This window comes from Monodelphis domestica, chromosome 2 (genome assembly GCF_027887165.1).
Source record: "Monodelphis domestica isolate mMonDom1 chromosome 2, mMonDom1.pri, whole genome shotgun sequence".
NCBI lineage: Eukaryota > Metazoa > Chordata > Mammalia > Didelphimorphia > Didelphidae > Monodelphis > Monodelphis domestica.
In genome coordinates, this window is record NC_077228.1 from 498,017,401 (window position 1) to 498,041,717 (window position 24,317).

A 24,317-nucleotide genomic window follows, 5' to 3' on the forward strand; every position below is an offset into this window, starting at 1 on the left:
ATGCCTCTGTGTGCCTTTGTGTAAAGTGTCTTAAACATTTAGCAACCTGGTTTAGAATGGATTCCTGACTTAAAACTGATGGTTATACATATGAAATATCAAATGGACACACTGGAGCAATTTATAAACAACATGAATATGAACCAAGGCTGTGTACATGACAACAAAAAAATTAAAAAATAAAGGGAAAAATTAAATAGGCTAGAACAGGAAGAAGCAGCAGGAAGTAAATTTATGTCCACTAAGAGATATGCCAATGGTTAAGCAAAATGATGTACATAAGGTTAAGATGCACAAGAGATTTTCCCTGGAGAACCTTGAATCCGTCAAAAGGAAGACCCCAGATTTCAATGACAAGCCAAATAAAGTAATTTAAAAAATGCCTAGGGCAAATGATTTCTATGATCCTGATTTCAATGATTTTGCCCTATTAATGAAAGACATCTTGACAAAGAGAGAAAGGAACAAGTTTGTGGAGGAAAGAAGAACAGATCCTTTATTACAATCTTGGTCAGAGGACTTAAAGCTAAATACTATAGATGGTGGGGTTTATGATATGTTGGTTGAAGCAAGAGATGCAATCCTAGAGTTTATGAGGAGATATACTAAAAGGTCCAATGCATGGTCAAAATTTGAGGCTATAAAGCAGAAGATCTCTGAAGCTCCTACAGTTTTCCTGGAAAGGATGACCGAGGCAGCTGAAACTCTATTTGGGATGTGTTACAAGGGAATCACTTTAAAAGACTGATATATATTAATTTAAGGTCGCCAAGGAATTCAGCTATGTAATTCCTAAATGAAAACTCAAGTCAGCAGTCAATCTTTTATGGAGTTTAATTACAATAGGAGGAAGAAAGGAATTAGAGATAGAGAGAGAGAAAAGGGAGAGAAGGGAATAGGGCTTAAATACCCCTTCTGTTTAGGCTGGGCCAAAAGGCCCAAGCCCTTAGATAGCTGGGGCAAAGAAAAGAGATCAGTCCCTATTACTCACGTGACCAAAATGGAGAAACAGTCTCAGAGGCCCCCACCTTCAGCTTCCTTCAGAGCAAGCTTCTCAGAGCACACACCAACCACACCGACCAACTTCTCAACCCCCCTCGAGTCTTCAGACCCCCCTATCTTTAAGGAAACCATCCAAGTTCCCTTCCCTCAGTCCTCACATCTACCAATCACTGTCCCTCAATTTCCCTGTGCCAATGGAGGCTCCAGCTCAACCCAGGACCGCCCAGAGGTCTTCTGGCTCTGCACATGTCTGTTGAAGGTCATATTTTCAAATAATTAAATCTTTGATCCTTTGCTACAGCTCTTTCTAAATCCTGTTAACCTGAGTAGGGTAGAGATTGGAATAATCAAATTTTGATCTAGGCTGCAGCCCTTACTCAATCCTGTTAGGACTGAATAGGGTGGAGATTGATTCCAAGTATCTCCATTGTATCAATTCTAAAATCAATCATGACTCAAAGAAATTCCTGTTCTATGCTTAAGCATAGGTCAAAGTCCTTTCCATTGTTCAGCAAAAGGGTTTCTGTCCTAAAGTAATCTTAAGAAGGGAAGAGAAGGAACCTCCCATGCCAATGGGGCTCACATTCCAATAGTCAAGACCCACTATCAATAGGAAATTTTTCAAGTATGAAATTTCCCAATGGTGAAATTTCCAACATTTATAAGTCTAAGAAGTTTTGAGGTTTACAACCCCCCCTGATGATCATTGGGAGACTAGTCTCCCCATTGATCATTTAACATAATCATTTTGTAGTTCTAAATTCACTTCTAACTAAAGATATACACAATATTCAATTTTCTAAGAGAAATTAGAATAGTGAGAGAGGAAATAGAAAAGAAAAGAAAGCAAAACAAATGTTTACTAGGCGCATTGACAGAAAGCCAAATTAGGGGCAGTCCCTTTTGGCATAAATGTGTACAGTTACAATAAATGTTCAATCAAAAGTTCAGTCCAATCAATCACATCCAAAGTTCATTCTTGATCTTCTTGATGAAGTGTAGGTTTTCAGCATCTTTCTGCAACAGTTCATTCTCTGGATATAAAAGTTTCAAGCTTCTTTCTTGAAGATCTTTTCTCGAACAAAATCAAAATCTTTGAATTTTTTATAAAAGTAAAATCTTAAACAAAATTCTTGGATTTTTTATAAAAATACAATCTCAAACAAAAAAATTTAAAAATTCTTAGATTTTAAATTAAAATACAATCCCCCCTGAAGTAAGTATTTTAAAAAAAAATATCAAGTTTAGCTCAGAATGCAATGTTCAGTTATGGAGGTGTATGTGTCAATTATCAAAAGAATAGAAAAATAATAAAAAACATAAGAAAAATTCAAAATAGACCTTGTATAGGTCCAGTTTAAAGTAATTTCTATCCCACAAGTATGTAGGGCAGAATGCAGTAATATTTCACTTAGCCATTTGTAGCCAAGACTACAGGAAGTTGCCATAATATAAGAAGGAAAGAATTAGAATTCTATTTTGATGGGGAAATGTCATTCCCTTGTCTGATTTTTTCCTCAGGGATATAGGGAGCCAGCATGATAGTCAAGCTTTGTACTTGTTTGAGTACTTCGAAAACAGTGTAGATACAAGGAAGTCCTACGACTTAAACATAAGTTCAGCGTCACAACCTCGAGTCTCACTTTAATATTTCATGTGTGCTCTATTGGCACTATTCAGGTTTTGTCTGTGCTCCTTGTTTTTATCCCTTTTCCTGGAATCAGACACAAACATTAATCACAGTCCTATAATATTTTATCAATAAATGGCAGGTTCCCATAGTTTAAAGCTTTTAGGCATATATTGATATTATAGCAAGAGTATATATATTAACTTGTATTACTGCACTGGAAGAAAACACAATTGCACACATCAAAAGGGTCTTTGTAAAGAATGCAGTCCCAAAGGTCAGACAATTTTTTAAATCAAATTACTCCAACTGGGAAGAATTAGATCTTGATGAATTAAGGAGAAAAGCTACATATTTGACAAATGACCTAGAGGATAAAATTGATGAGAGGGATTCCATTGTTGAGGACTTGAAAAGGGAATTAAAGGAAGCTGAAATGAAGGTTAAAGACAGTGAAATTCAAGAAATAAAAGCTGTGGCTGCTTTGAGGTCTGTACAGCCAAGGTATAATAATAATTATAAGCCTAATGAGAGGAGATCAGGTCCTAGGCTTTGTTTCCTTTGTGATCATATTGAACATTTGTACTGGGACTGCAGATTCAGAAATCAGATTAGAAGACAATTAAATAGGAATAATGGGTTTAATAAATACAATAACTGGAGTAATAATAATAATTATTATAATAATAAAAATAGATGCAACAATAATAATAATAATCAAAATAGCTATGCAAATCATTGTCAGAATGCCTGTTGCCAGGGACAACAAGCACTGGATCTCAATACTATGCAGTCATGAGTAAATGCTAGTCATATGAAAATGAATCAAGAAATGAGTGTGGTATAAATGAAAGTGAGTTGAGGATAAATGAAATTTGGAGTAATGAAAATAAAATACATGGTGATACAAATGAATTAATTGAATCAAAGGAGGATATAATTGGTATAAATAATTGTACAGAGAAAGAACATTGTAATATAAATTTAATAGAAAATCCTGATGAATGTAGAATAAGAGAAATTAATGAAGAATATAAACTAAATAATAATAATGAAATTGTAAATGGGAACACTGATACTAAGATGGAGAATTTAAGGAGCAATGAGAGTAAATATAAGAGCTGATGACACAAAATCCTGGGAAAGTCATGTAATTCAAGTAGATGTAGACTTGGATGGACAGGAAATGACTGAGCTTTGTACTGATGAAACCTTCCAACCTCCAAATAGTACTGAACCCTATGTTGCTATAACTATAGGGGATCAGATATATGATCTTTTGGTGGATACTGGAGTCAGTAAATCAGTTTTGACAAGTTTTTCTAAAGATTGTAAAGCTGTTGTTACTATGGAAGTGATTGGAGCTACTGGAAAACCTGAGAGAGTAGCAAAATTATAACCTAAAATAATTACTCTAGATCCATTATCCATGGAGCACACATTTCTTTGTATGCCTGAATGTCCAATGAACCTTCTTGGGAGGGACTTGCTTTGTAAATTGTGAGCAATGATTCAATGTACTGACATTGGGGAATATATCATTACAACTCCCAGAAGAATCTCTGAAAGCTTTTCCATTGCTGTTCTTAGATTCAGTCAGTGCAGAGAATGAGTTGAATTCCATCTATCTTATTCCTGAGGATATACCAGAAGATTTATGGGCAAAGTCGTTCACAGATGTAGGCCTATTGAAATCAGCTATTCCAGTAACAGGGAGAACCAAAGAAGGACCAGCTCCTTGTGTTCCTCAATACCCTTTGAGTAAAGAAGCTATAGAGGAAGAAGACCTATTATTGAGTCCCTAATTCAACAAGGGATCATAATACCATGTTTCTCAGAATACAATACTCCCATATTGCCAATAAAAAAGCAAAAGCTGGATCAAGATGGCAGAATTGTCTATAGATTCATACAGGATTTAAGAACTGTAAATGATCATGTAATAAAGACATCCTGTAGTACCAAACCCAGCTGCTATAATCTCATCCATTCCAAGTCAAGCATGATATTTCATCATGGTAGATTTTATGTTCAGCGTTTTTCTTGATACCAATTTATGAGGATTCTCAAAATATCTTTGCTTTCACATGGGACAGTACCCAATGGATCTACACTCATCTTCCACAAGGTTTCTGTGCTAGCCCAAGTCAATTCTCACAAATTTTAAACAGAGACCTTAAAACAATAACATTCAAAGAAAGTAAAATAGTACATTTTGTAGATGATATCCTCCTAGCATCTCCATCTGCTAAAGTGTGTTTAAGAGATAACAAGATTCTTTTGATTGAATTACATAAATGTGAACATAAAGTCTCTAAAGCAAAACTTCAGTGGGTTTTGTCTCACATTGAATATATTGGCTTTGTGTTGTCAGAGGGTTCCAGAAGTATCATTAAGAAAAGAATAGCTGATATCCATAAACTGAGTTCACCTAAGACCAAGAAGAAACTCAGAGCTAATCTTGGAACAACTCTTGGAACAACTGGTTTTTGTAGACAATAGACACTTGGGTATAGTGAAATTACTAAATGTTTAACAGATCTAACCAGGAATACAGAACCAGAACCTCTGAAACTCAAACCTGAACATCTGCAAGCCTTAAGTAAGCTTAAGGAAGCAATTTTATCTGTACCAGCTCTTGGAATCCCAAACTATACTAAACCTTTTCAATTGTTTGCGAATGAGACGAAAGGAATTGCATCTGACATACTGACACAGACTTTAGGATAAAGTTATGGTCCAATTAGATACTATAGTTGTCAGCTAGATCCAATTGCTGCAGGTACAGTTCCTTGTTTAAGGGGTGTAGCTGCTGCAGCTGTGTTAGTTCAGAATTCATCAGACTTAGTTTTGGGATGTCGATTGATGTTATTTTGTTCACATCAAATAGAAGCACTAATGAGGAAATTTCGAACTCAGGGATATTCAGATCAACGAATATCTAAGTATGAAATTATAATTCTAGGTAGTGAGAACATCATATTGAAAAGGTGTAGTGTATTAAACCCAGCTACAATTCTTCCTGATTGGCCAAAGAATGATGAATCATTACATGAATGTGTAGAAGTAGTAGATCTAGTGGATATGCCGAGGATGGATTAAAAAGACACTCCAATTGAAAATCTAGATTTGGTTTTATTCACAGATGGTTCTTCATATTTGTGTAATGGAATTAGATGTACAGGTGCTGCAGTTGTCATTGAATTTGAGACACTGTGGTATGGATCATTACCTAGTAACAGTAGTGCTCAAGGAGCAGAGTTGGTCACATTAAAGCAAGCATGTCTTCTGGCTGATGGTAAAAGTGCAAATGTTTACACAGACTCACATTATGCATTTTCAGTGTGTCATGCTACAGGAAACATCTGGAAATAACGAGGTTTTATTACTGCATCAGGAAAGCCAATTGCTCATGCAGAAATAATAACTGAGTTGTTGGACGCTATCCAGAAGCCAAAACAGCTAGCAGTAATCCATTGTAGAAGTCATACTAGTAGAAGAGATTCAATTGCTAAAGGAAAGCATAGAGCTGACAACTGCTAAATTTGCTGCCAGAAATGCCCCAGTGTATGTTATGAACTTATTAACTATAGAATCTGATGATCTAGAAAAAGCTTATGCAGACTCAGAAATACAAAAATGGAAAGAGAAGTTTGGAGCAAGAAAAGAACATGGTATATGGTTAATAGATACTGGAAAGGCCATGTTACCAAAAGACCTGTATACCTATTTGTGTCAAGCCATTCATAAAAAAGGTCATTTTGGTACTCAAGCTGTAATTGACACTGTTAAGAGACAATGGGTTGCTCCTGGAATAAGTACTGTAGCAAATAAGATCTGTTCAAGCTGTTCTGTTTGCCAAAAATTCAATCAAGGAGCATTAAGACAGAAATGGTTAGGTGGTAGACTTTTACCATATTGTCCATTTGAGAGTCTGCAGATTTATTATTTTAGCATGCCAAAAGCTAGAAGATACAAGTTTTGTTTGTTAATTGTTGATAAATTAACCAAATGGCTTGAAGCTTTTCCATCAAATACAAATACAGCTAACTTTGTTGTGAAAGTGTTGATTAAGGAAATTATACCTAGATTTGGAGTACCAATAACAATAGACTCTGATAGAGGATCCCATTTCACTCAAGACATCCTGAAAAGAGTCTATGAAAATCTAGAAATAACTCCAAAATATCATGTTCCTTATAATCCACAAAGTTCAGGGCAAATAGAATGTGTAAATAAGGAAATAAAGACTATGGTGGGGAAGCTCTGTGCTGAAACTCATCTTAAATGGTCAGAGATTCTACCCAAGTGCTTTACAACAAAGACTAAAAGAATTACATGATATGGGAGTATTAATTCAAACTAGTCCTTTGGATTATTTTCTTCATAATTACAAACCAGGTGATATGGTCCATGTAAAAAAAATTGCTAAAATATCAACAACACAAGGAAGTTGGTTAGGTTCTTACACTATTGTATTAGTTTCTTCATCTTCAGTAAAAGTTTTGGGTAGACATTCCTGGTATCATTGTTCACTTATAAAATTAGCACATGGTTTAAATACTGAAAATGTACAAATCATTGAAGAAGAAGAAAATGAAGAAGATTGTAGAAAGATAGAATCATCAGTCAAATTGAGTCTACAGTCAAAAAGATCACTAAGGAGAGGGCCATTCCTGAGGAAGAGGAAAGAAGAAGACAATGCAGATGAAGAGGAGAAGTCAGGAATTAATGGACATTGTTAAAAGACTGAAAATGTATAAATTTAAAAGACTTTGTGAAATTTGCAATGAAGAGGATTACAGGATAAGTGGACTAATGAATTTATACTTTGGGTAATGTATTATGGTGAATAACAATATAGCACTTATTCACATACAAATACAAATATATTTACTACTATGGAATTGCAGAAGGATATTCAAAGAGGAGATGAGAAGAGAAAGCAAGATCTGAAGTAGGGGTAGTAAGTATGTTGCATACAGCAGTAACACAACTCTTACATAACAGTAACACTGACAAAATAGCAAAACAACATGACATAGCAAAAGTAACAACATAATAAAACATAAACATAAAACATAAACATGATTAGGTTACATTGATTCACTACTTAAGTGAGTGAAATAATGTATAGTTAGGGTACTAACAGTATTATGATTAGCTATAGATGAGTTATTTACTAACAAAATGTAAGTACATACTTAGATTTAGTTTGGGTAGAGAAATCTAGTTAGGCTGAAGTATTTTAAAGATAGGGATTAGTTAGGTAGGATTAAGTAAGATGAGAAAAGAAAATTAGATACTGATTTGCATTGCATCATACATTACACAGCACAAACAACATATTACATCACATATCAAACAAAATTATAAATAAATATGTAAATATATATAAATAGGGTATATAATAGGATTGTAAATTAATTGTATTATATTGTATATATATGTAAACTATGTGTAAATATGAAGTGTACATGAGCTTATATGTGCATATGTATAGCATACATGTATACATTATATGTATGTACTATATGCATATATATAAATTATATACATAGCTCACTAATATTTATTGTTACATGTATTTACATAAGTAAGTTTAATGTTTGGTTTAATTTTCAGTGTAAAACTTATGCAATGTCGTGTTTATTGTAATTTTCAAAAAATTTTCTCTAAGTTTAATGTTAATGTACTGCAATGGAAGTACAGCGTTCTGTATTAGATGATAAGAGTATTTTGAGTTTGATGTTTGCATGGAAGTTATGTTTATCTTTTGTTTGATGTTATTTGCTGTTTTGGTTTTGCTTCTGTTTGACATTTGTATTTGTTCATTATTTTATTCCTTTTCCTTTTTCCTTGTTAAAATTCCCTAGAATAGGTTAGTATTAGTTAGAGTAAGATAGCTGAGTGTAGGTTATTTGTTTTGGGGTAGATTTCTTAGTTTAGGCAATTGGTAAGTATTTTAGATTGTGCACAAATGCAAAAATAGTCTTTCCAAAACGATTTTTGATTCATGCAAAAGGGGGGAATGTGATAAAGGATGAATGGTTTGCAAAAACTGAGAGATGCAAACATCAGAGAGTGATTGACAGGAGCATGTGACTAAGGGTCACATGGGAGCCTGAGGCTTGAGATCTGGGAAAGATTCTAGTCCCAATAGACTTCATCAGAGTTCTCCTGGAAGGACCTGAGGTGGAAGCTTGGAAAGGCTTTCTCCTAAGACCAACAGAAGGAAAGAAATCTTTTGGATCTGGCTGCTGGCAGCTTGAAGATTGAAGATAGATTTACCAACTGAAGATCCTGGCCCATTTGATTGGACTCCTGGTGTGAGAATTTTCTATTGGGGATTTTACTGCTTAGCTTAATAAGATAGGTTTAGATAGTTTATAGATATTAGATGTTAGATAACTAGTATAACTTCCTCCTAAGCCCCTGCTCCTTCCTCCCCTTCCCAACAAATAAATCTTAATTATTTATATGTTCCCTCTTGTTCTTTCCTCACCCAAAATCCAAACATAATGAAGCTTAACATTCAAAACCTCTTATAATCATGGCAGCTGTTCCCATCATTTCCTGGCAAATAGAGGAAGAAGAAATGGAAATAGTATCAGATTTTATATTCCTGAGCTCAAAGATCAATTTAGATGGTGACTACAAACATGAAATTAAAAGATGCTTGGTCATTGGAAGTAACGTTATAGCAAATCTGTACTGCACTATAAAAAAATAGAGACATCAACTTGCCAACAAATGTTCATATGGTCAAAGCTATGTTTTTTCCAGTAATAATGTATGGCTCTGTGAGTTGGAGTATAAGGGAAAGGTGAGTGTTGAAGAATCAGTGCTTTTGAAATATGGTGTAGGGTAAGACATTTGAGAGTCTCTTGGATAGTGAGGAGATACGGTCAGTCAATACTTATATAACTTAATTCAAGAAGGATAAATAATTTGGAAGGATAAATACTGAAGATGAAGCTTTAATACTTTGGTTCTATAATAAAGGGGTGTATAGGATGTTCAGGGAGGGGTAGTATCTCTAGTATGGAGGGCTTGTCGTGTCCTCCTAGGGCAGCTCTCCAGCTTCTGACCTCCACCTGACACCTAGCTCTCACTTGTGGCTCCCAGTAGCTGCTAGCATGTGGCGGCGGCCACACCCTGGGCCACGGCTTCGACAGGCCAGCTAAACCTTGTGAGGGTAGCCATCGGGTCATTGACCCATGGTGAACCAGGTCTTTGCTTGCCCAGCATGTGAAGACTGTTTTGGCGGAACAGGCGGAAGAAACCAATAAGAAGGTTCAACGGCTGAGAGGGCGACGCAGCAAAGCACAGTGGAGTGCTTAGGGCGTGTTGGAGCACAAAAGACAACATGGCCATCCAATGCAGCTGAGGAAGTCTCCAGGTGTAACGACTTTTCATGCCACTGGACCCAGGCTTCCAACGCCAAGAAAGTGGGACTGTCTCTGTGCATCAACTTTTCCACTTAAATCTCTTTCACACACAAGTATCTTTGTGCACACTCATCTATCCTAACGCCGTCCACCCTCTTCAAGACCTGTGGCGATGAGGGAGTGGCGACGCAACAGGTGGAGGTGACTACTGGCAGTTGTAGTCATGATCCTGCACGTAGGCGGCCCACAGACCAGTGGTCGCTCAGCTCTGTAGGGCAGCAGAGACGTTCAGCAGCATCCTGGGTGACTGAGGAGCCCTCTCTAGGACGGCACTGCTCACCCTAATCAAGGGAGGGGACTAGAAAAGGTGTCCCAAACATGGCCTGCCCTACAAACACCCAGTCAGCACACCGTGGCTAGTGTGTCATCCCTTTAAGCGGTTGAAATAAAAGAAAACAAAATACAAAGACACTCCTACTAGGAGCATGGAACATCAGAACATTACTTGATAGAGAGAATACCCCAAGACCTGAGAGAAGAACAGCTCTAATTGGTAAAGAACTTGTGCAATATAACATGGACATCGCAGCCTTAAGTGAAACACACTTACCAGAAGAGGGATCACTCAGCGAACCCACCACTGGATACACCTTCTTCTGGAAAGGTAGAGCCTCAAATGAAGACAGAATCCATGGTGTTGGCCTGGCCATCAAGACCAGTTTGCTCAAACAGCTGCCAGACTTGCCTGTGGGCATCAGCGAGAGGATCATGAAGATCCATTTGCCTCTCAGGAAAGACTGGTATGCCACAATCATCAGTGCATATGCCCCAACACTGATCAGCACAGAGGAGACCATCGAGCAGTTCTACTCTGACCTAAGTGCCGTCCTGCACTCAGTGCCCACAAATGACAAGCTGATACTACTGGGAGACTTCAACGCCCACATTGGCCAGGACCATGAAAGATGGAAAGGAGTGCTCGGCAAACACGGTGTGGGCAAAATGAACAACAACAGCCTACTGCTACTCAGCAAATGCTCAGAGTTCAAACTCACCATCACGAACACTGTGTTCAGAATGGAGAACAAATATAAAACAATGTGGATTCACTCATGATCAAAACAGTGGCATCTCATTGACTACATCATTGTATGCTGGCGAGACATCCAGGATGTACAGATCACCAGAGCCATGAGAGGAGCTGAATGTTGGACAGACCACCAATTGGTTAGAGCGACTCTTCAAATATGCATTGTGCCTCGCCATCCAAAACTCACCCAGTCAGTTTGCGTCTCTTACAACATGAGTCGTCTTAGAGATCCATCTTATTTGCAAACATTCCAGTACTGCCTGGATGACAAACTGTCTGTCAAGGGACCACTCACTGGAATCTCAACCGAGAAATGGAACCAGTTCAGAGACACAGTGAAGGAAACATCAAAGGCAGTCCTAGGCCCCAAACAACGCAACCACCAGGACTGGTTTGACAAGAACAACACTGCTATTGAAGACCTATTGAGCAAAAAGAACAAAGCCTTTATGGAGTGGCAAAATAACTCAAACTCTGCTCCTAAAAAGGACAGATTCAAGTCTCTCCAAGCCACGGCGCAGCGTGAGATCAGGAAGATGCAAGACCGATGGTGGGAAAAAAAAGGCAGAAGAAATCCAGCACTTTGCTGATACAAAAAACTACAAACAATTTTTCAGTGCCCTCAAGACTGTCTATGGGCCATTAAAACCCACCACCACTCCCTTGCTATCCTCTGATGGTGACACTCTCATAAAAGATAAAAAAGGCATCAGCAACAGGTGGAAAGAACACTTCAGTCAGCTTCTCAACCGACCTTCAGTTGACCAAAGCACTCTTGACCAGATCCCCCAAAACCGCACCATTGAACAACTTGACGTCCCTCCTTCAATAGAGGAAGTCCAAAAAGCCATTAAACAAATGAGTACAGGCAAGGTACCCTGTAAAGACGGGATCCCAACTGAGGTGTACAAGGCCTTAAAGGGAAAGGTGCTTCAGGCATTCCACATAGTGCTGACCAGCATATGGGAAGAGGAAGACATGCCCCCAGAACTCAGAGATGCCTCCATCGTAGCCCTATACAAGAACAAAGGTGCACGAGCAGCCTGTGACAACTACAGAGGCATTTCACTACTCTCCACTGCTGGAAAGATCCTCGCCCGTGTTATACTCAACAGACTCCTGTCATCTGTTTCAGAGCAGAACCTGCCTGAATCACAATGTGGCTTCCGACCAGATCGCAGCACCATCAACATGGTCTTCACGGTGAGGCAAATGCAGGAAAAATTCCTTGAGCAGAACCTGAGTCTCTACATTGTCTTCATAGATCTGATGAAGGCATTCGACACAGTGAACAGGGATGCATCGTGGGTGATCCTCAGCAAGCTCGGTTGCCCAGCAAAATTCGTCAAACTGATCCAGCTCTTTCATGTTGACATGACAGGGGAAGTCCTATCTGGTGGAGAGACTTCCGAACGCTTCAACATCTCCAATGGCGTGAAACAAGGCTGTGTCCTTGCTCTGATACTATTCAACCTATACTTCACCCAAGTATTACGACATGCTGTGATGGATCTAAATCTGGGCGTCTATGTCAAATACCGACTCGATGGCTCACTATTCGACCTTTGCCACCTGACCGCAAAAACAAAGACAACAGAGAGACTCATCCTGGAAGCTCTCTTTGCAGATGACTGTGCTCTCATGGCCCCCCAAGAAAGTCACCTTCAAATCATTGTGGATAGGTTCTCTCCTGCAACAAAACTGTTTGGCCTGACTATCAGCCTCAGCAAAACAGAGGTGCTGTTCCAACCCACACCAGGGAGGCCAACTAACCAGCAGTGCATTACAATCAATGGCACGCAGCTTTCTAACGTCAACACTTTCAAGTACCTGGGCAGCACCATCGCCAAAGATGGGTCCCTAGACCACAAGAATAATGCCAGGATCCAAAAGGCCAGCCAGGCACTCGGGCGGCTGCTCTCCAAAGTCCTCCAAAACAGAGGTGTAAGCACTGCAACGAAGCTCAAAGTATATAACACAGTGGTCCTCAGCTCGCTCCTGTATGGTTGTGAGACATGGACACTGTACTGGAAGCACATGAAACAGCTAGAGCAATTCCACCTGTAAACCTTAAAATTTCTTAGACTTATAAATGTTGGAAATTTCACCATTGGGAAATTTCATACTTGGAAAATTTCTTACTGATAGTGTATTGGAATGTGAACCCCATTGGCATGGGAGGTTCCTTCTCCTCCCTTCTTAAGATTACTTTAGGACAGAAACCTTTTGCTGAACAATGGAAAGGGCTTTGACCTATGCTTAAGCACAGAACAGGAATTTCTTTGAGTCATGATTGATTTTAGAATTGATACAATAGAGATACTTGGAATGACAGAATCAGGTCTTGGAAAATACAATTTCCACCCCACTCAGTCCTAACAGGATTTAGGAAGGGCTGCAGCATAGATCAAAATTTAATTATTTGAGAATATGACCTCCAACAGACATGTGCAAAGCCCAGACCTCTGGGTGGTCCTGGCACTGATGGACAGTGATTGGTAGATGTGAGAACTGAGGGGAGGGAACTTGGATGGTTTCCTTAAAGAGAGAGGGGTCTGAGGACTGGGGGGGAGGTTGGAGAGTTTTGGCACTGAGTGGTTGGAGAGGTGCTCTGAGAAGCTTGCTCTGAAGGAAGCTGAAGGTGGGGGCCTCTGAGACTGTTTCTCCATTTTGGTCACATGAGTAATAGGGACTGATCTCTTTTCTTTGCCCCAGCTATCTAAGGGCTTGGGCCTTTTTGCCCAGCCTAAACAGAAGGGGTATTTAAGTCCTATTCCCTTCTCTCCCCTTTCTCTGTCCCTCTCTCTCTCTCTCTCTAATTCCTTTCTTCCTCCTGTCTGTAATTAAACTCTATAAAAGGTTGACGGCTGACTTGAGTTTTCATTTAGGAATTACATAGCTGAATTCCTTGGCGAACTTAAATTAATATATATCAGTCTTTTAAAAGTGATTTCCTTGTCACACACCAACGCTCTCTCTGGTCAATCATGAGGATCAGATGGCAGGACTGAATCACCAACCAGGAAGTCCTCAACAGAGCCAACTCCACCAGCATCGAAGTAATGGTCCTCAAAACCCAGCTACGATGGTCTGGGCACATCATCCGCATGGACCCAGAGCGAATACCAAGACAGGTATTCTATGGTGAACTGTCAGCTGGACTCAGGAAACAAGGCCGACCAAAGAAAAGGTACAAGGATCAGCTAAAGTCAAACTTGAAGTGGGCTGGCATTACACCAAAGCAACTAGAACTTGCTGCCTCTGGCAGAAGCAGCTGGCGTACCCACATTAACCATGCCACCATGTAAAAAATAGACTTGAATACAGGACTACAATCCCCACAAGCCTTTGCTCCACTTCCCCAGAATGCCTTGTAATCTCATCTGGGCCGAGATCAAAAAGGTATTTAAGCTGATTCAAAGGCTTTTGAGGGTTCTTGGACTTCCGTTTTGGGACAGGCGTGGCTTTTTTTCATAATGTAGGTGAGGTTGTGTCTAGGCCACTCTATGGCCTGGACACGTGTTTCTTATCCTGTATTTTCTTTAATCCTTAATCTCCAATAAACCTCTAAAAATATAATACTCCTTGCAGAGAGAAACTAATTTCGACCTGCCTCAGTCTCCCCATCTCCATATATCTCCAGTCTCCCCTAAATTTTAATCTTTACAGTTGGCGTAACCACTTTGGGAGAAAAAAACTCTCAATCTTCTGATTTAATCTTTAATATCTAGTACCTAGAAATTCTTTTTTTTTTTTTGAGCCATATCTCTCTGGCCAAGGTTTTCTACCCTTGCGAAGCTGCTACAGGCTCTGGACCTGTTGCTTTTGCTACCCACCCCACCTGGCTCGGCCCCATCGCTTCCTGCCTGCAGCCTGCAGCCCTGATCGTCCTCACCTGGTACCTGGTCCCGGCCTTGCCCACCCCAGCAGCCGCTCTAGCAATTGCTCCTGGCCTCTCACTGGCCCGCTGCCTGCCTATTTCTGCGCCCCAGACCCACGAGCATGACCCCAGTTGGCTCATCACCCAGATCCTTGGAGCAGATCGCTCAGGACTCATTGTGACCAGCTGGTAACAGTATTGGCCACGTGGGCGGAGGAGAGAGACAAGAGGGAAAGGAGAAGGGGCAATTTTCCCTTAGGCTAAGCCTCCACGTGGATGGGGGTATTGGCCACAGGGGTATCAGAGCAGGGGAGAGAGAAAAGGGAGAGGAGAAGAAACAGATTTTTCAAACAGAAACTTAAAAAGCAATGGGCTGTTTAAAAGGATTTTTGACTGTTCTGGTAATTTCATTGATTTTACCTGCCTGTCAGGGAGCAGACTCAGCCCAAAGATTCAACTTTAACTTTGGGGAGGAAAATGGGTGGCTCAGCGACCTGATAGCCAGACATAAAGACATTCGGTCCTGGGTTAAAATCTTGCCTCAGATACTTCCCAGCCTTGGGGTCCTGGATGGGTCCCTTGAAACCCATTGCCTAGTTCTTACTACTCTGCCTTCGGACAGTAGACATTTAAATGGATAAGAACCCAAGGAACTCTGAAGAGACTAAAGGTTATTTTGAGGCATTTCAAACTCCAATGGTTTATAAAAAATCTCTGTATTCTATTGCATTTTTTGTTATGGTTTAACTTTGTGATTTTAAGTTCATATATTACTGGATTCAATATTATTCTGCTTGAACTGAAGGTTGATTGAATTTATTTTGAATGTACTGAGTTTTAAAAATTCTGTTGTTTTCCCCCTATAACTATTGAACAAATATTATTGTGAATAAGCCCATATATGAAAAACCAGTTTTTCTATTTTGCCTTTGTAAAATTGTCATAGAGATAGATGGACTTCTTCAGAACTGGTTATAATTGTATTAACAACCTTGGAAAAATTTAATGTGCTAAATATCTCAAATGATTTTAAGGGTTTTTTAAATATGATTTTTGGAATTTTTTTTTTACAATCTGGTTATTTTTGCCAATTGTAGCTGAAGTGAAATTCATTTTATAACCCCCAACCTTCCCACATGTGAATGGAAGTTGGGCAGTTAATCTCAGGGCATTTCTATCCCTATAAGCCTCCGAAAAAGGAGCACCCCTTTATTTATACTCTTCAGCTCACTACTTTAATTGCACCAGAATGATATCTAGATTTCTTGATTATGTTCTAAACCCAAGATGAGTTTTACCTTGTTTAAAAAAAAAAAAAAAATATATATATATATATATATATATATATGTTTATTACCAAGGTTGAAAGAAAGATTGCTATGTTTGTAAAAATTGTGACAAATGTCCATCAATTCATAGGTTTTAAATATGTCATACAGCAACTTATGTGAAATATGAAAGTATGTTTGTTTGCTATTGTAATTAATTGGGCTATTAAGAATTTTGGGGATTTTGATATCTACATATTTGTACTACTGTATTTTTAAAAATGAAAAAAAATTGTTAACCTTGTTCAATTCATTTGCCTTCTACTCACAGTGATCATGGCCAGATATTAAGAGGAAATGGATCTCATTTTTGGTGAGAAAGCCTTGCATTTTATATTTTCTTAACTGACACAGAGTGTCAATGGTTATAAGCTATATTTTTGAATTTTTTAAAGCTCTTTTATTATTATATTTTCGTACATGTGCAATATACTTTTTCAGTTTTTTTTATTATTTTTTCTCTCCTTTTTATATTTGAAGCACATGTCACCAGCATTAAATTTTTCTTTAACTTTGTGACTTTTCAGTGCTACAAGTTTGAAATACATTTGCTAATGCATGCCCTAAAAGGCTTGTGACTATAAAAACGATGCCACTAATTATTTAAATAAATTATGGGACTTTGTTTAATGATTCTGTCTGATTCTAGGACAAGAGATACACACAAGAGCCATTGCACAAAGCCAAAGAAAAGCAAATCCAGGATGGATTGATGCACTTCTAGGCCAATACAAAGGTCTTGAACCTAGTGTGACGACGCGAGGTTACTATGTTTAACATGTGTTAAGACATAGGATTTCCTTGTGTCCACACTCACTCTGAAGATACTCACAGATGAGTATCCCCGAAACCTTGGCTCCTATAATCTGATCCCTTCCTTTTCTGCCTCTCATAGTGTGGTACCTTTCTGTAGTCCTGGCTATTGACTGGGTAAATGCATCATTACTTAGATCATTTTGATTGGGCCCTGATTGAAGGACCTGTTATAGATTTATTTTTCTTCTACTTGGAATTTTTACACATAAGACTTTGATAGTCTATATTTTCATCCAGAGATTTTTCTTTTCTTTTTTATTTTTCTGATGTCTTTTTAATATCTCTTGCCAATTGATTCATATACTTCATACCTCAGCCATACATCCCTAAGTGATCCTTTTTTTTTTTTAAATCACCCTCTTAATGGGGGGGGGGGAATGTAAAAAAATATCATTATTTAAATTGCAAAGTTTAGCTCAAATACAGGACTACAATCCCCACAAGCCTTTGCTTCACTTCCCCAGAATGCCTTGTAATCTCATCTGGGCCGAGATCAAAAAGGTATTTAAGCTGATTCAAAGGCTTTTGAGGGCTCTTGGACTTCCGTTTTAGGGCAGGCATGGCTTTTTTTCATAATGTGGGTGAGGTTGTGTCTAGGCCACTCTATGGCCTGGACATGTGTTTCTTATCCTGTATTTTCTTTAATCCTTAATCTTCAATAAACCTCTAAAAATATAATACTCCTTGCAGAGAGAAACTAATTTCTACCTGCCTCAGTCTCCCCATCTCCATATATCTCCAGTCTCCCCTAAATTTTAATCTTTACAGCCACCACCTTTGAAGATGAGTGAGGTCGACGTCTTGCCGCTGCACGTGAACGCCGACACCAGGCCACAACCACACCTTCCATAACAACTGGTGTTCCATGCCCCATGTGTCACAAACTTTGCGCCTCAGTCTTTGGACTCCAAAGCCATATGAGGGCACACCGTAGATGAAAATGCACAAAGACAATGTCATTCTCGGTCCCTGAGAGACTACTACTCTATAATAAAAGACAGAATTCACTTAAAAAGACTGCAGTTGGGGAGAATTGAAGGTATAAGGAGAAAGAGATAATAAAGGTTGATGTGGATAGATAGGTTTATAGAAACAATGAATATGAACTTGGACAGATATCAGGAGATGGTGGAGGATAGCATGAACTGGTGTGTTATAGTCTATGGAGTCATGAAAAGTTAGACATGATTGAATGAGAGTCAAACCATCACCCATGTGATAGGAGAGAGCTCCACCTTTCTCAAATTAGGCATGCTGAAGAGCTGGGTTCAAATTATCTTTTGCTTCTTTTTTGCCAAGTTTTCTACTACTTCTGTATTTTTGTATTCTAAAAATCAATCACTTTATTTTTCAGAACCTTTTTTTTTTTGGTAGAGATTCCCCATCATTTAGAAACAGAGTGGTGTAATGAAAAGAGTGATGGATTTAGACACATAGGCTATGGGTTCAAATTGGTTTTATGCTATATGCTCTCTAAAAAAGCTTAGGTAAGTTTTTTATACTCTGAAGACATTCTTTTTTTCCATTTAAAGAAGAAGTTGAACTTTATGAACTTTAATGTGTATTTGAGTTTTAAATGTCAATGAAACTCTCCAAGCCATCAATATTTGTCATTTAAACGCAATTTCTATTGTATTCTTTTAAAATTTATATTTCTCTTTTGAGGAATTCTGGAATGTCTTACTATTTTATGATGATTTCTGAGGATATGACTTTTATCTTTTTTAATCTGAAATTTGGGGTTCACTTTTATTGAAGTATAATATATATTCTATGTATTCTGTCTTCCATGAATATTCATACTTTTTCCTTTTTGTCACTGAGAATTTTACTGTTTTAAAAAAATCTGTTGGGAAATTGCATATCTTTCAGTCTATTTTTTTTTATTTGCAGCAATTAATCTTTGGTTGCTCTTCTCAATCTTTTTTGTTTTTTTTTTCCTTCCATGAATGCATTTTTTCAAAGGCCAAGTATCTGATAACTGAGAAATAGGGGGTGCTTTTCAGGAATACTGTAAAGGGCAGTGATGGTGAACTTATGGCATATGTGCAAAAAAGGGCATGCAAAGCCCTCTCTGTGGGCGCATGCCTGCAGTTTCCCATCAGAGTTCATTTCTAAAAAGCCAGAGAGAGGGCATATGGGTAGCTCAGTAGATTGAGAGCCAAGGCCTCAACATGGGAGGTCCTAGGTTCAAATCTGGCCTCAGATACTTCCCAGCTGTGTGACTCTGGTCAAGTCATTTAACCCCCATTGCATAGTCCATTCCATTCTTCTGCCTTGGAACCAGTACTAGTATTCATTCTAAGACTTAAGGTAAGTGTTTTAAAAATAAATAAATAAATACAAAATCAGAGAGACTTAGGGTGGAGCTATTTCCCTCCCACTCTCCTTGTACATGAGGACATTCTTCACTTTACCTACCCCTCTACCAAGCAGTTAATGGGAATGCTTTTTCCCTACACTGTCTGGGGTAAAGTGCTGAGTGGTTGAGGGGTATGTCACATGCAGCATGAAGGTGTAGTGCAGATGGGAGCCTGTTGAGTCTGTGGTGAACGTGATCTCCATTCTGGTGTTGGAGAGGAGCTAGGTTTGAGGGGAGCATAGCTTACAGTGTGGCACATAGCTGGAGGGGAGCAGAGCTACAGGGGAGTGGAGTGTTGGAGCTACTCCCCTATTCCTCTCCACATATGCCTCTCATTAATCACACCTCAGCCCAGCAGCCCAATGGGAGAACTTTTTTTCTCCCCTGCCTGGGGTTGTGTGTGTGTGTGTGTGTGTGTGTGTGTGTGTGTGTGTGTGTGTGGCAGAGCATGGCACTCGATCTCTGGGGTCCTGGACTGTGACACACCATCTGTCTAAAAGGTTCCCTGAATTGCCTCAGGATGAATTTTTCATGCCTTTTCTCTAACATATGGAAGACCTTGAATTATCTTTTATAATTAGCTACATGTTTTTGTCTTCAACTTCCTCCATAGTTTTACTACTTTGTTGCCCACAGTTGGTACTGTGGTACTTTCTGACCTTGTTTTTATGAAGCAGAGAAGATAAAGACATATTATTTGCTAATCAATTGTTAATTGTCAATTATAAAGTAATTCGATTTTCAAAATTTACCAAGTCAAAAAGTTGTCACAGTCAATTATAGTACCAATAAAATAGTAATATACATTTAATCTTCAATTTCCCTTTAAGATAACATTCATCAATGTATAACGGCTGGTGTAAGAAAGAAGCAGTCTAAAGTGAGAGGTGAAGGAATTATATCCTAAATTTCTTTATGATCAGGAATAGATGCTAGATGAGTAACTTTCAAAGGTATGAGGACCCATATTTCTGAACTGTGTATAAAAAAGCGAAAATTCCTGGCTTTAAAGTATAACCATTTTATCTACACTCCAGGGAGAAAGGTATGGGGCTAGTTCCATGGACAGATTGTGCATTTACTTCTCAAAGAAAGAAAGCAGGATTTAGTGACCATAAAAAGTGCTCAGGATTCATTGTTGCTTCTATAATCTATACTCATTTTCCCATGGCAACACGCGAGATTTGGAACATAGCATTAGAAGTACAAATTTGCCTTTAAAGACTTGGTTGTTGTCAATTATTTTATTTAAGCTTCTTGGAGATTGTTGACCAAATATAATATCAATTCAAAATTTCACAATTCACAAAAATAATCAAAATTCACAAAAATGATTTCCATATATGGAATTGTAAAATGAAGTAAAACCACAAAGCAAGGACACAAGATATTTATTAATATTGCTTCCCAACCAATAACAAATAATAATCAGATCATTTAGTATATGCAGTAAAATATTGTTATTGAGGAATACACAAGCAATATTGTTTAGTAGGAGAGTTAAAATAAATCAAAATAAAACAGAAAGTAAAGGACAAAATTCTATGTGAAATGGAAGGAAGATAAAAGAGATGACTCTGACCCAAGAAAGAAATCAATTCATTAACAGATTGAGTATATTTTCATTGATATTTATCTGGAAATTTATACTAGAATATGGAACAAAAAACTCAGAAAAGAAAAATTAGCAAAATATATCGAGAAAAAAAGAGGAAACAGATAGAATTACATGAAGAAATCAAACAATAAAAGAAAAAAGAAAAAGGGACAAAGGAATCAAGAGATCTGGCAAAGTAAAATGAGAATAAAATAAAAAGGAAAAGAATACGATGTAGAAGAAATGAAAAATTTTCCTAAAAATGTCTAAAAAGAAAATTTTTAAAATGTATATCAGAAAAGAAAAGAAAGAATTAAATTATCAGAAAAGGGTTAAAAAAGGCTATAGGACTTGTGGACCTGAGCCTGAGCTTGATTATTATTCAGATTCTGAGCCTGACCCTGAAAAGGATCCACAGCCAGAGCCAGAGCTATGTCTCTGAGAACTGGAGGAACTGGAGCTATGTCCTCTTCCTCCAGAGCTGCTTGACTTTCCACCTGAACTAGATCCATGTCCCTTGCTGCCTGATGAGTGACCTGAACCTGAGCCATATTGACCAGAGCTAGAGGACTTATTGGAGCCTGAGCCTGAGCCTGAGCCTGAGCCTGAGCCTGAACAGGATCCAGAGCCAGAACCAGAGCTTTTAGAGCCAGAGCCATATTGGCCAGAGCTGGAGGATTGATGGGAGCTGGAACTGCCTCCCTTGGCTCCAGAGCTTCCTGACTGTTTCCCTGAACTAGATCCATGTCCCTTGCTGCTAGATGACCTCCCTGATCGAGAGCCATATTGACTAGAGCTAGAGGACTGATGGGAGCTGCCACTACTACTTCCTTTCCGGCCAGAGCTCACTGATTCCTCCCCTGAGCTGGACCTGTGTCCTCTCTGAGAAGATTGGCTTGAGCTTGAACCATGTCTGCCAGAGCGGGAGGAATGACCTGATCTAGATCCCTGTCGCTTAGAGCCTGAGGAGTGACCTGAGCCCGATTCTGAGCCTGAGCATGAACAGGATTCTGACCCAGAGCCTGAGCCAGAGGCAGAGCCAGAGCGATGTCTCTGAGAACTGGAGGAACTGGAGCTATGTCCTCTTCCTCCAGAGCTGCTTGACTTTCCAACTGAACTAGATCCATGTCCCTTGCTGCTTGATGAGTGACCTGAACCTGAGCCATATTGACCAGAGCTAGAGGACTTATTGGAGCCTGAGCCTGAGCCTGAGCCTGAGCCTGAACAGGATCCAGAGCCAGAACCAGAGCTTTTAGAGCCAGAGCCATATTGGCCAGAGCTGGAGGATTGATGGGAGCTGGAACTGCCTCCCTTGGCTCCAGAGCTTCCTGACTGTTTCCCTGAACTAGATCCATGTCCCTTGCTGCTAGATGACCTCCCTGATCGAGAGCCATATTGGCTAGAGCTAGAGGACTGATGGGAGCTGCCACTACTACTTCCTTTCTGGCCAGAGCTCACTGATTCCTCCCCTGAGCTGGACCTGTGTCCTCTGTGAGAGGATTGGCTTGAGCTTGAACCATGTCTGCCAGAGCGGGAGGAATGACCTGATCTAGATCCCTGTCCCTTAGAGCCTGAGGAGTGACCTGAGCCCGATTCTGAGCCTGAGCATGAACAGGATTCTGACCCAGAGCCTGAGCCAGAGGCAGAGCCAGAGCGATGTCTCTGAGAACTGGAGGAACTGGAGCTATGTCCTCTTCCTCCAGAGCTGCTTGACTTTCCACCTGAACTAGATCCATGTCCCTTGCTGCCTGATGAGTGACCTGAACCTGAGCCATATTGACCAGAGCTAGAGGACTTATTGGAGCCTGAGCCTGAGCTTGAGATTGAGCCTGAACAGGATCCAGAGCCAGAACCAGAGCTTTTAGAGCCAGAGCCATATTGGCCAGAGCTGGAAGATTGATGGGAGCTGGAACTGTCTCCCTTGGCTCCAGAGCTTCCTGACTGTTTCCCTGAACTAGATCCATGTCCCTTGCTGCCTGATGAGTGACCTGAACCTGAGCCATATTGACCAGAGCTAGAGGACTTATTGGAGCCTGAGCCTGAGCCTGAGCCTGAGCCTGAACAGGATCCAGAGCCAGAACCAGAGCTTTTAGAGCCAGAGCCATATTGGCCAGAGCTGGAGGATTGATGGGAGCTGGAACTGCCTCCCTTGGCTCCAGAGCTTCCTGACTGTTTCCCTGAACTAGATCCATGTCCCTTGCTGCTAGATGACCTCCCTGATCGAGAGCCATATTGACTAGAGCTAGAGGACTGATGGGAGCTGCCACTACTACTTCCTTTCCGGCCAGAGCTCACTGATTCCTCCCCTGAGCTGGACCTGTGTCCTCTCTGAGAAGATTGGCTTGAGCTTGAACCATGTCTGCCAGAGCGGGAGGAATGACCTGATCTAGATCCCTGTCGCTTAGAGCCTGAGGAGTGACCTGAGCCCGATTCTGAGCCTGAGCATGAACAGGATTCTGACCCAGAGCCTGAGCCAGAGGCAGAGCCAGAGCGATGTCTCTGAGAACTGGAGGAACTGGAGCTATGTCCTCTTCCTCCAGAGCTGCTTGACTTTCCAACTGAACTAGATCCATGTCCCTTGCTGCTTGATGAGTGACCTGAACCTGAGCCATATTGACCAGAGCTAGAGGACTTATTGGAGCCTGAGCCTGAGCCTGAGCCTGAGCCTGAACAGGATCCAGAGCCAGAACCAGAGCTTTTAGAGCCAGAGCCATATTGGCCAGAGCTGGAGGATTGATGGGAGCTGGAACTGCCTCCCTTGGCTCCAGAGCTTCCTGACTGTTTCCCTGAACTAGATCCATGTCTCTTGCTGCTAGATGACCTCCCTGATCGAGAGCCATATTGGCTAGAGCTAGAGGACTGATGGGAGCTGCCACTACTACTTCCTTTCCGGCCAGAGCTCACTGATTCCTCCCCTGAGCTGGACCTGTGTCCTCTCTGAGAGGATTGGCTTGAGCTTGAACCATGTCTGCCAGAGCGGGAGGAATGACCTGATCTAGATCCCTGTCCCTTAGAGCCTGAGGAGTGACCTGAGCCCGATTCTGAGCCTGAGCATGAACAGGATTCTGACCCAGAGCCTGAGCCAGAGGCAGAGCCAGAGCGATGTCTCTGAGAACTGGAGGAACTGGAGCTATGTCCTCTTCCTCCAGAGCTGCTTGACTTTCCACCTGAACTAGATCCATGTCCCTTGCTGCCTGATGAGTGACCTGAACCTGAGCCAT

General features: G+C 40.0%; 1 protein-coding gene across 1 annotated transcript in view; it reads right to left on the minus strand.

The window, feature by feature from the left end:
• Positions 1-19,573: 19,573 nt before the first annotated feature.
• The window catches only part of LOC130456967 (hornerin-like), a 35,200-nt gene continuing 30,456 nt past the window's right edge, over positions 19,574-24,317 (minus strand). Inside the window, exon 40 of the mRNA XM_056814763.1 lies at positions 19,574-19,720. Coding sequence (XP_056670741.1) covers positions 19,574-19,720 — 147 coding nt within the window. The remainder of the gene's footprint in view (positions 19,721-24,317) is intronic.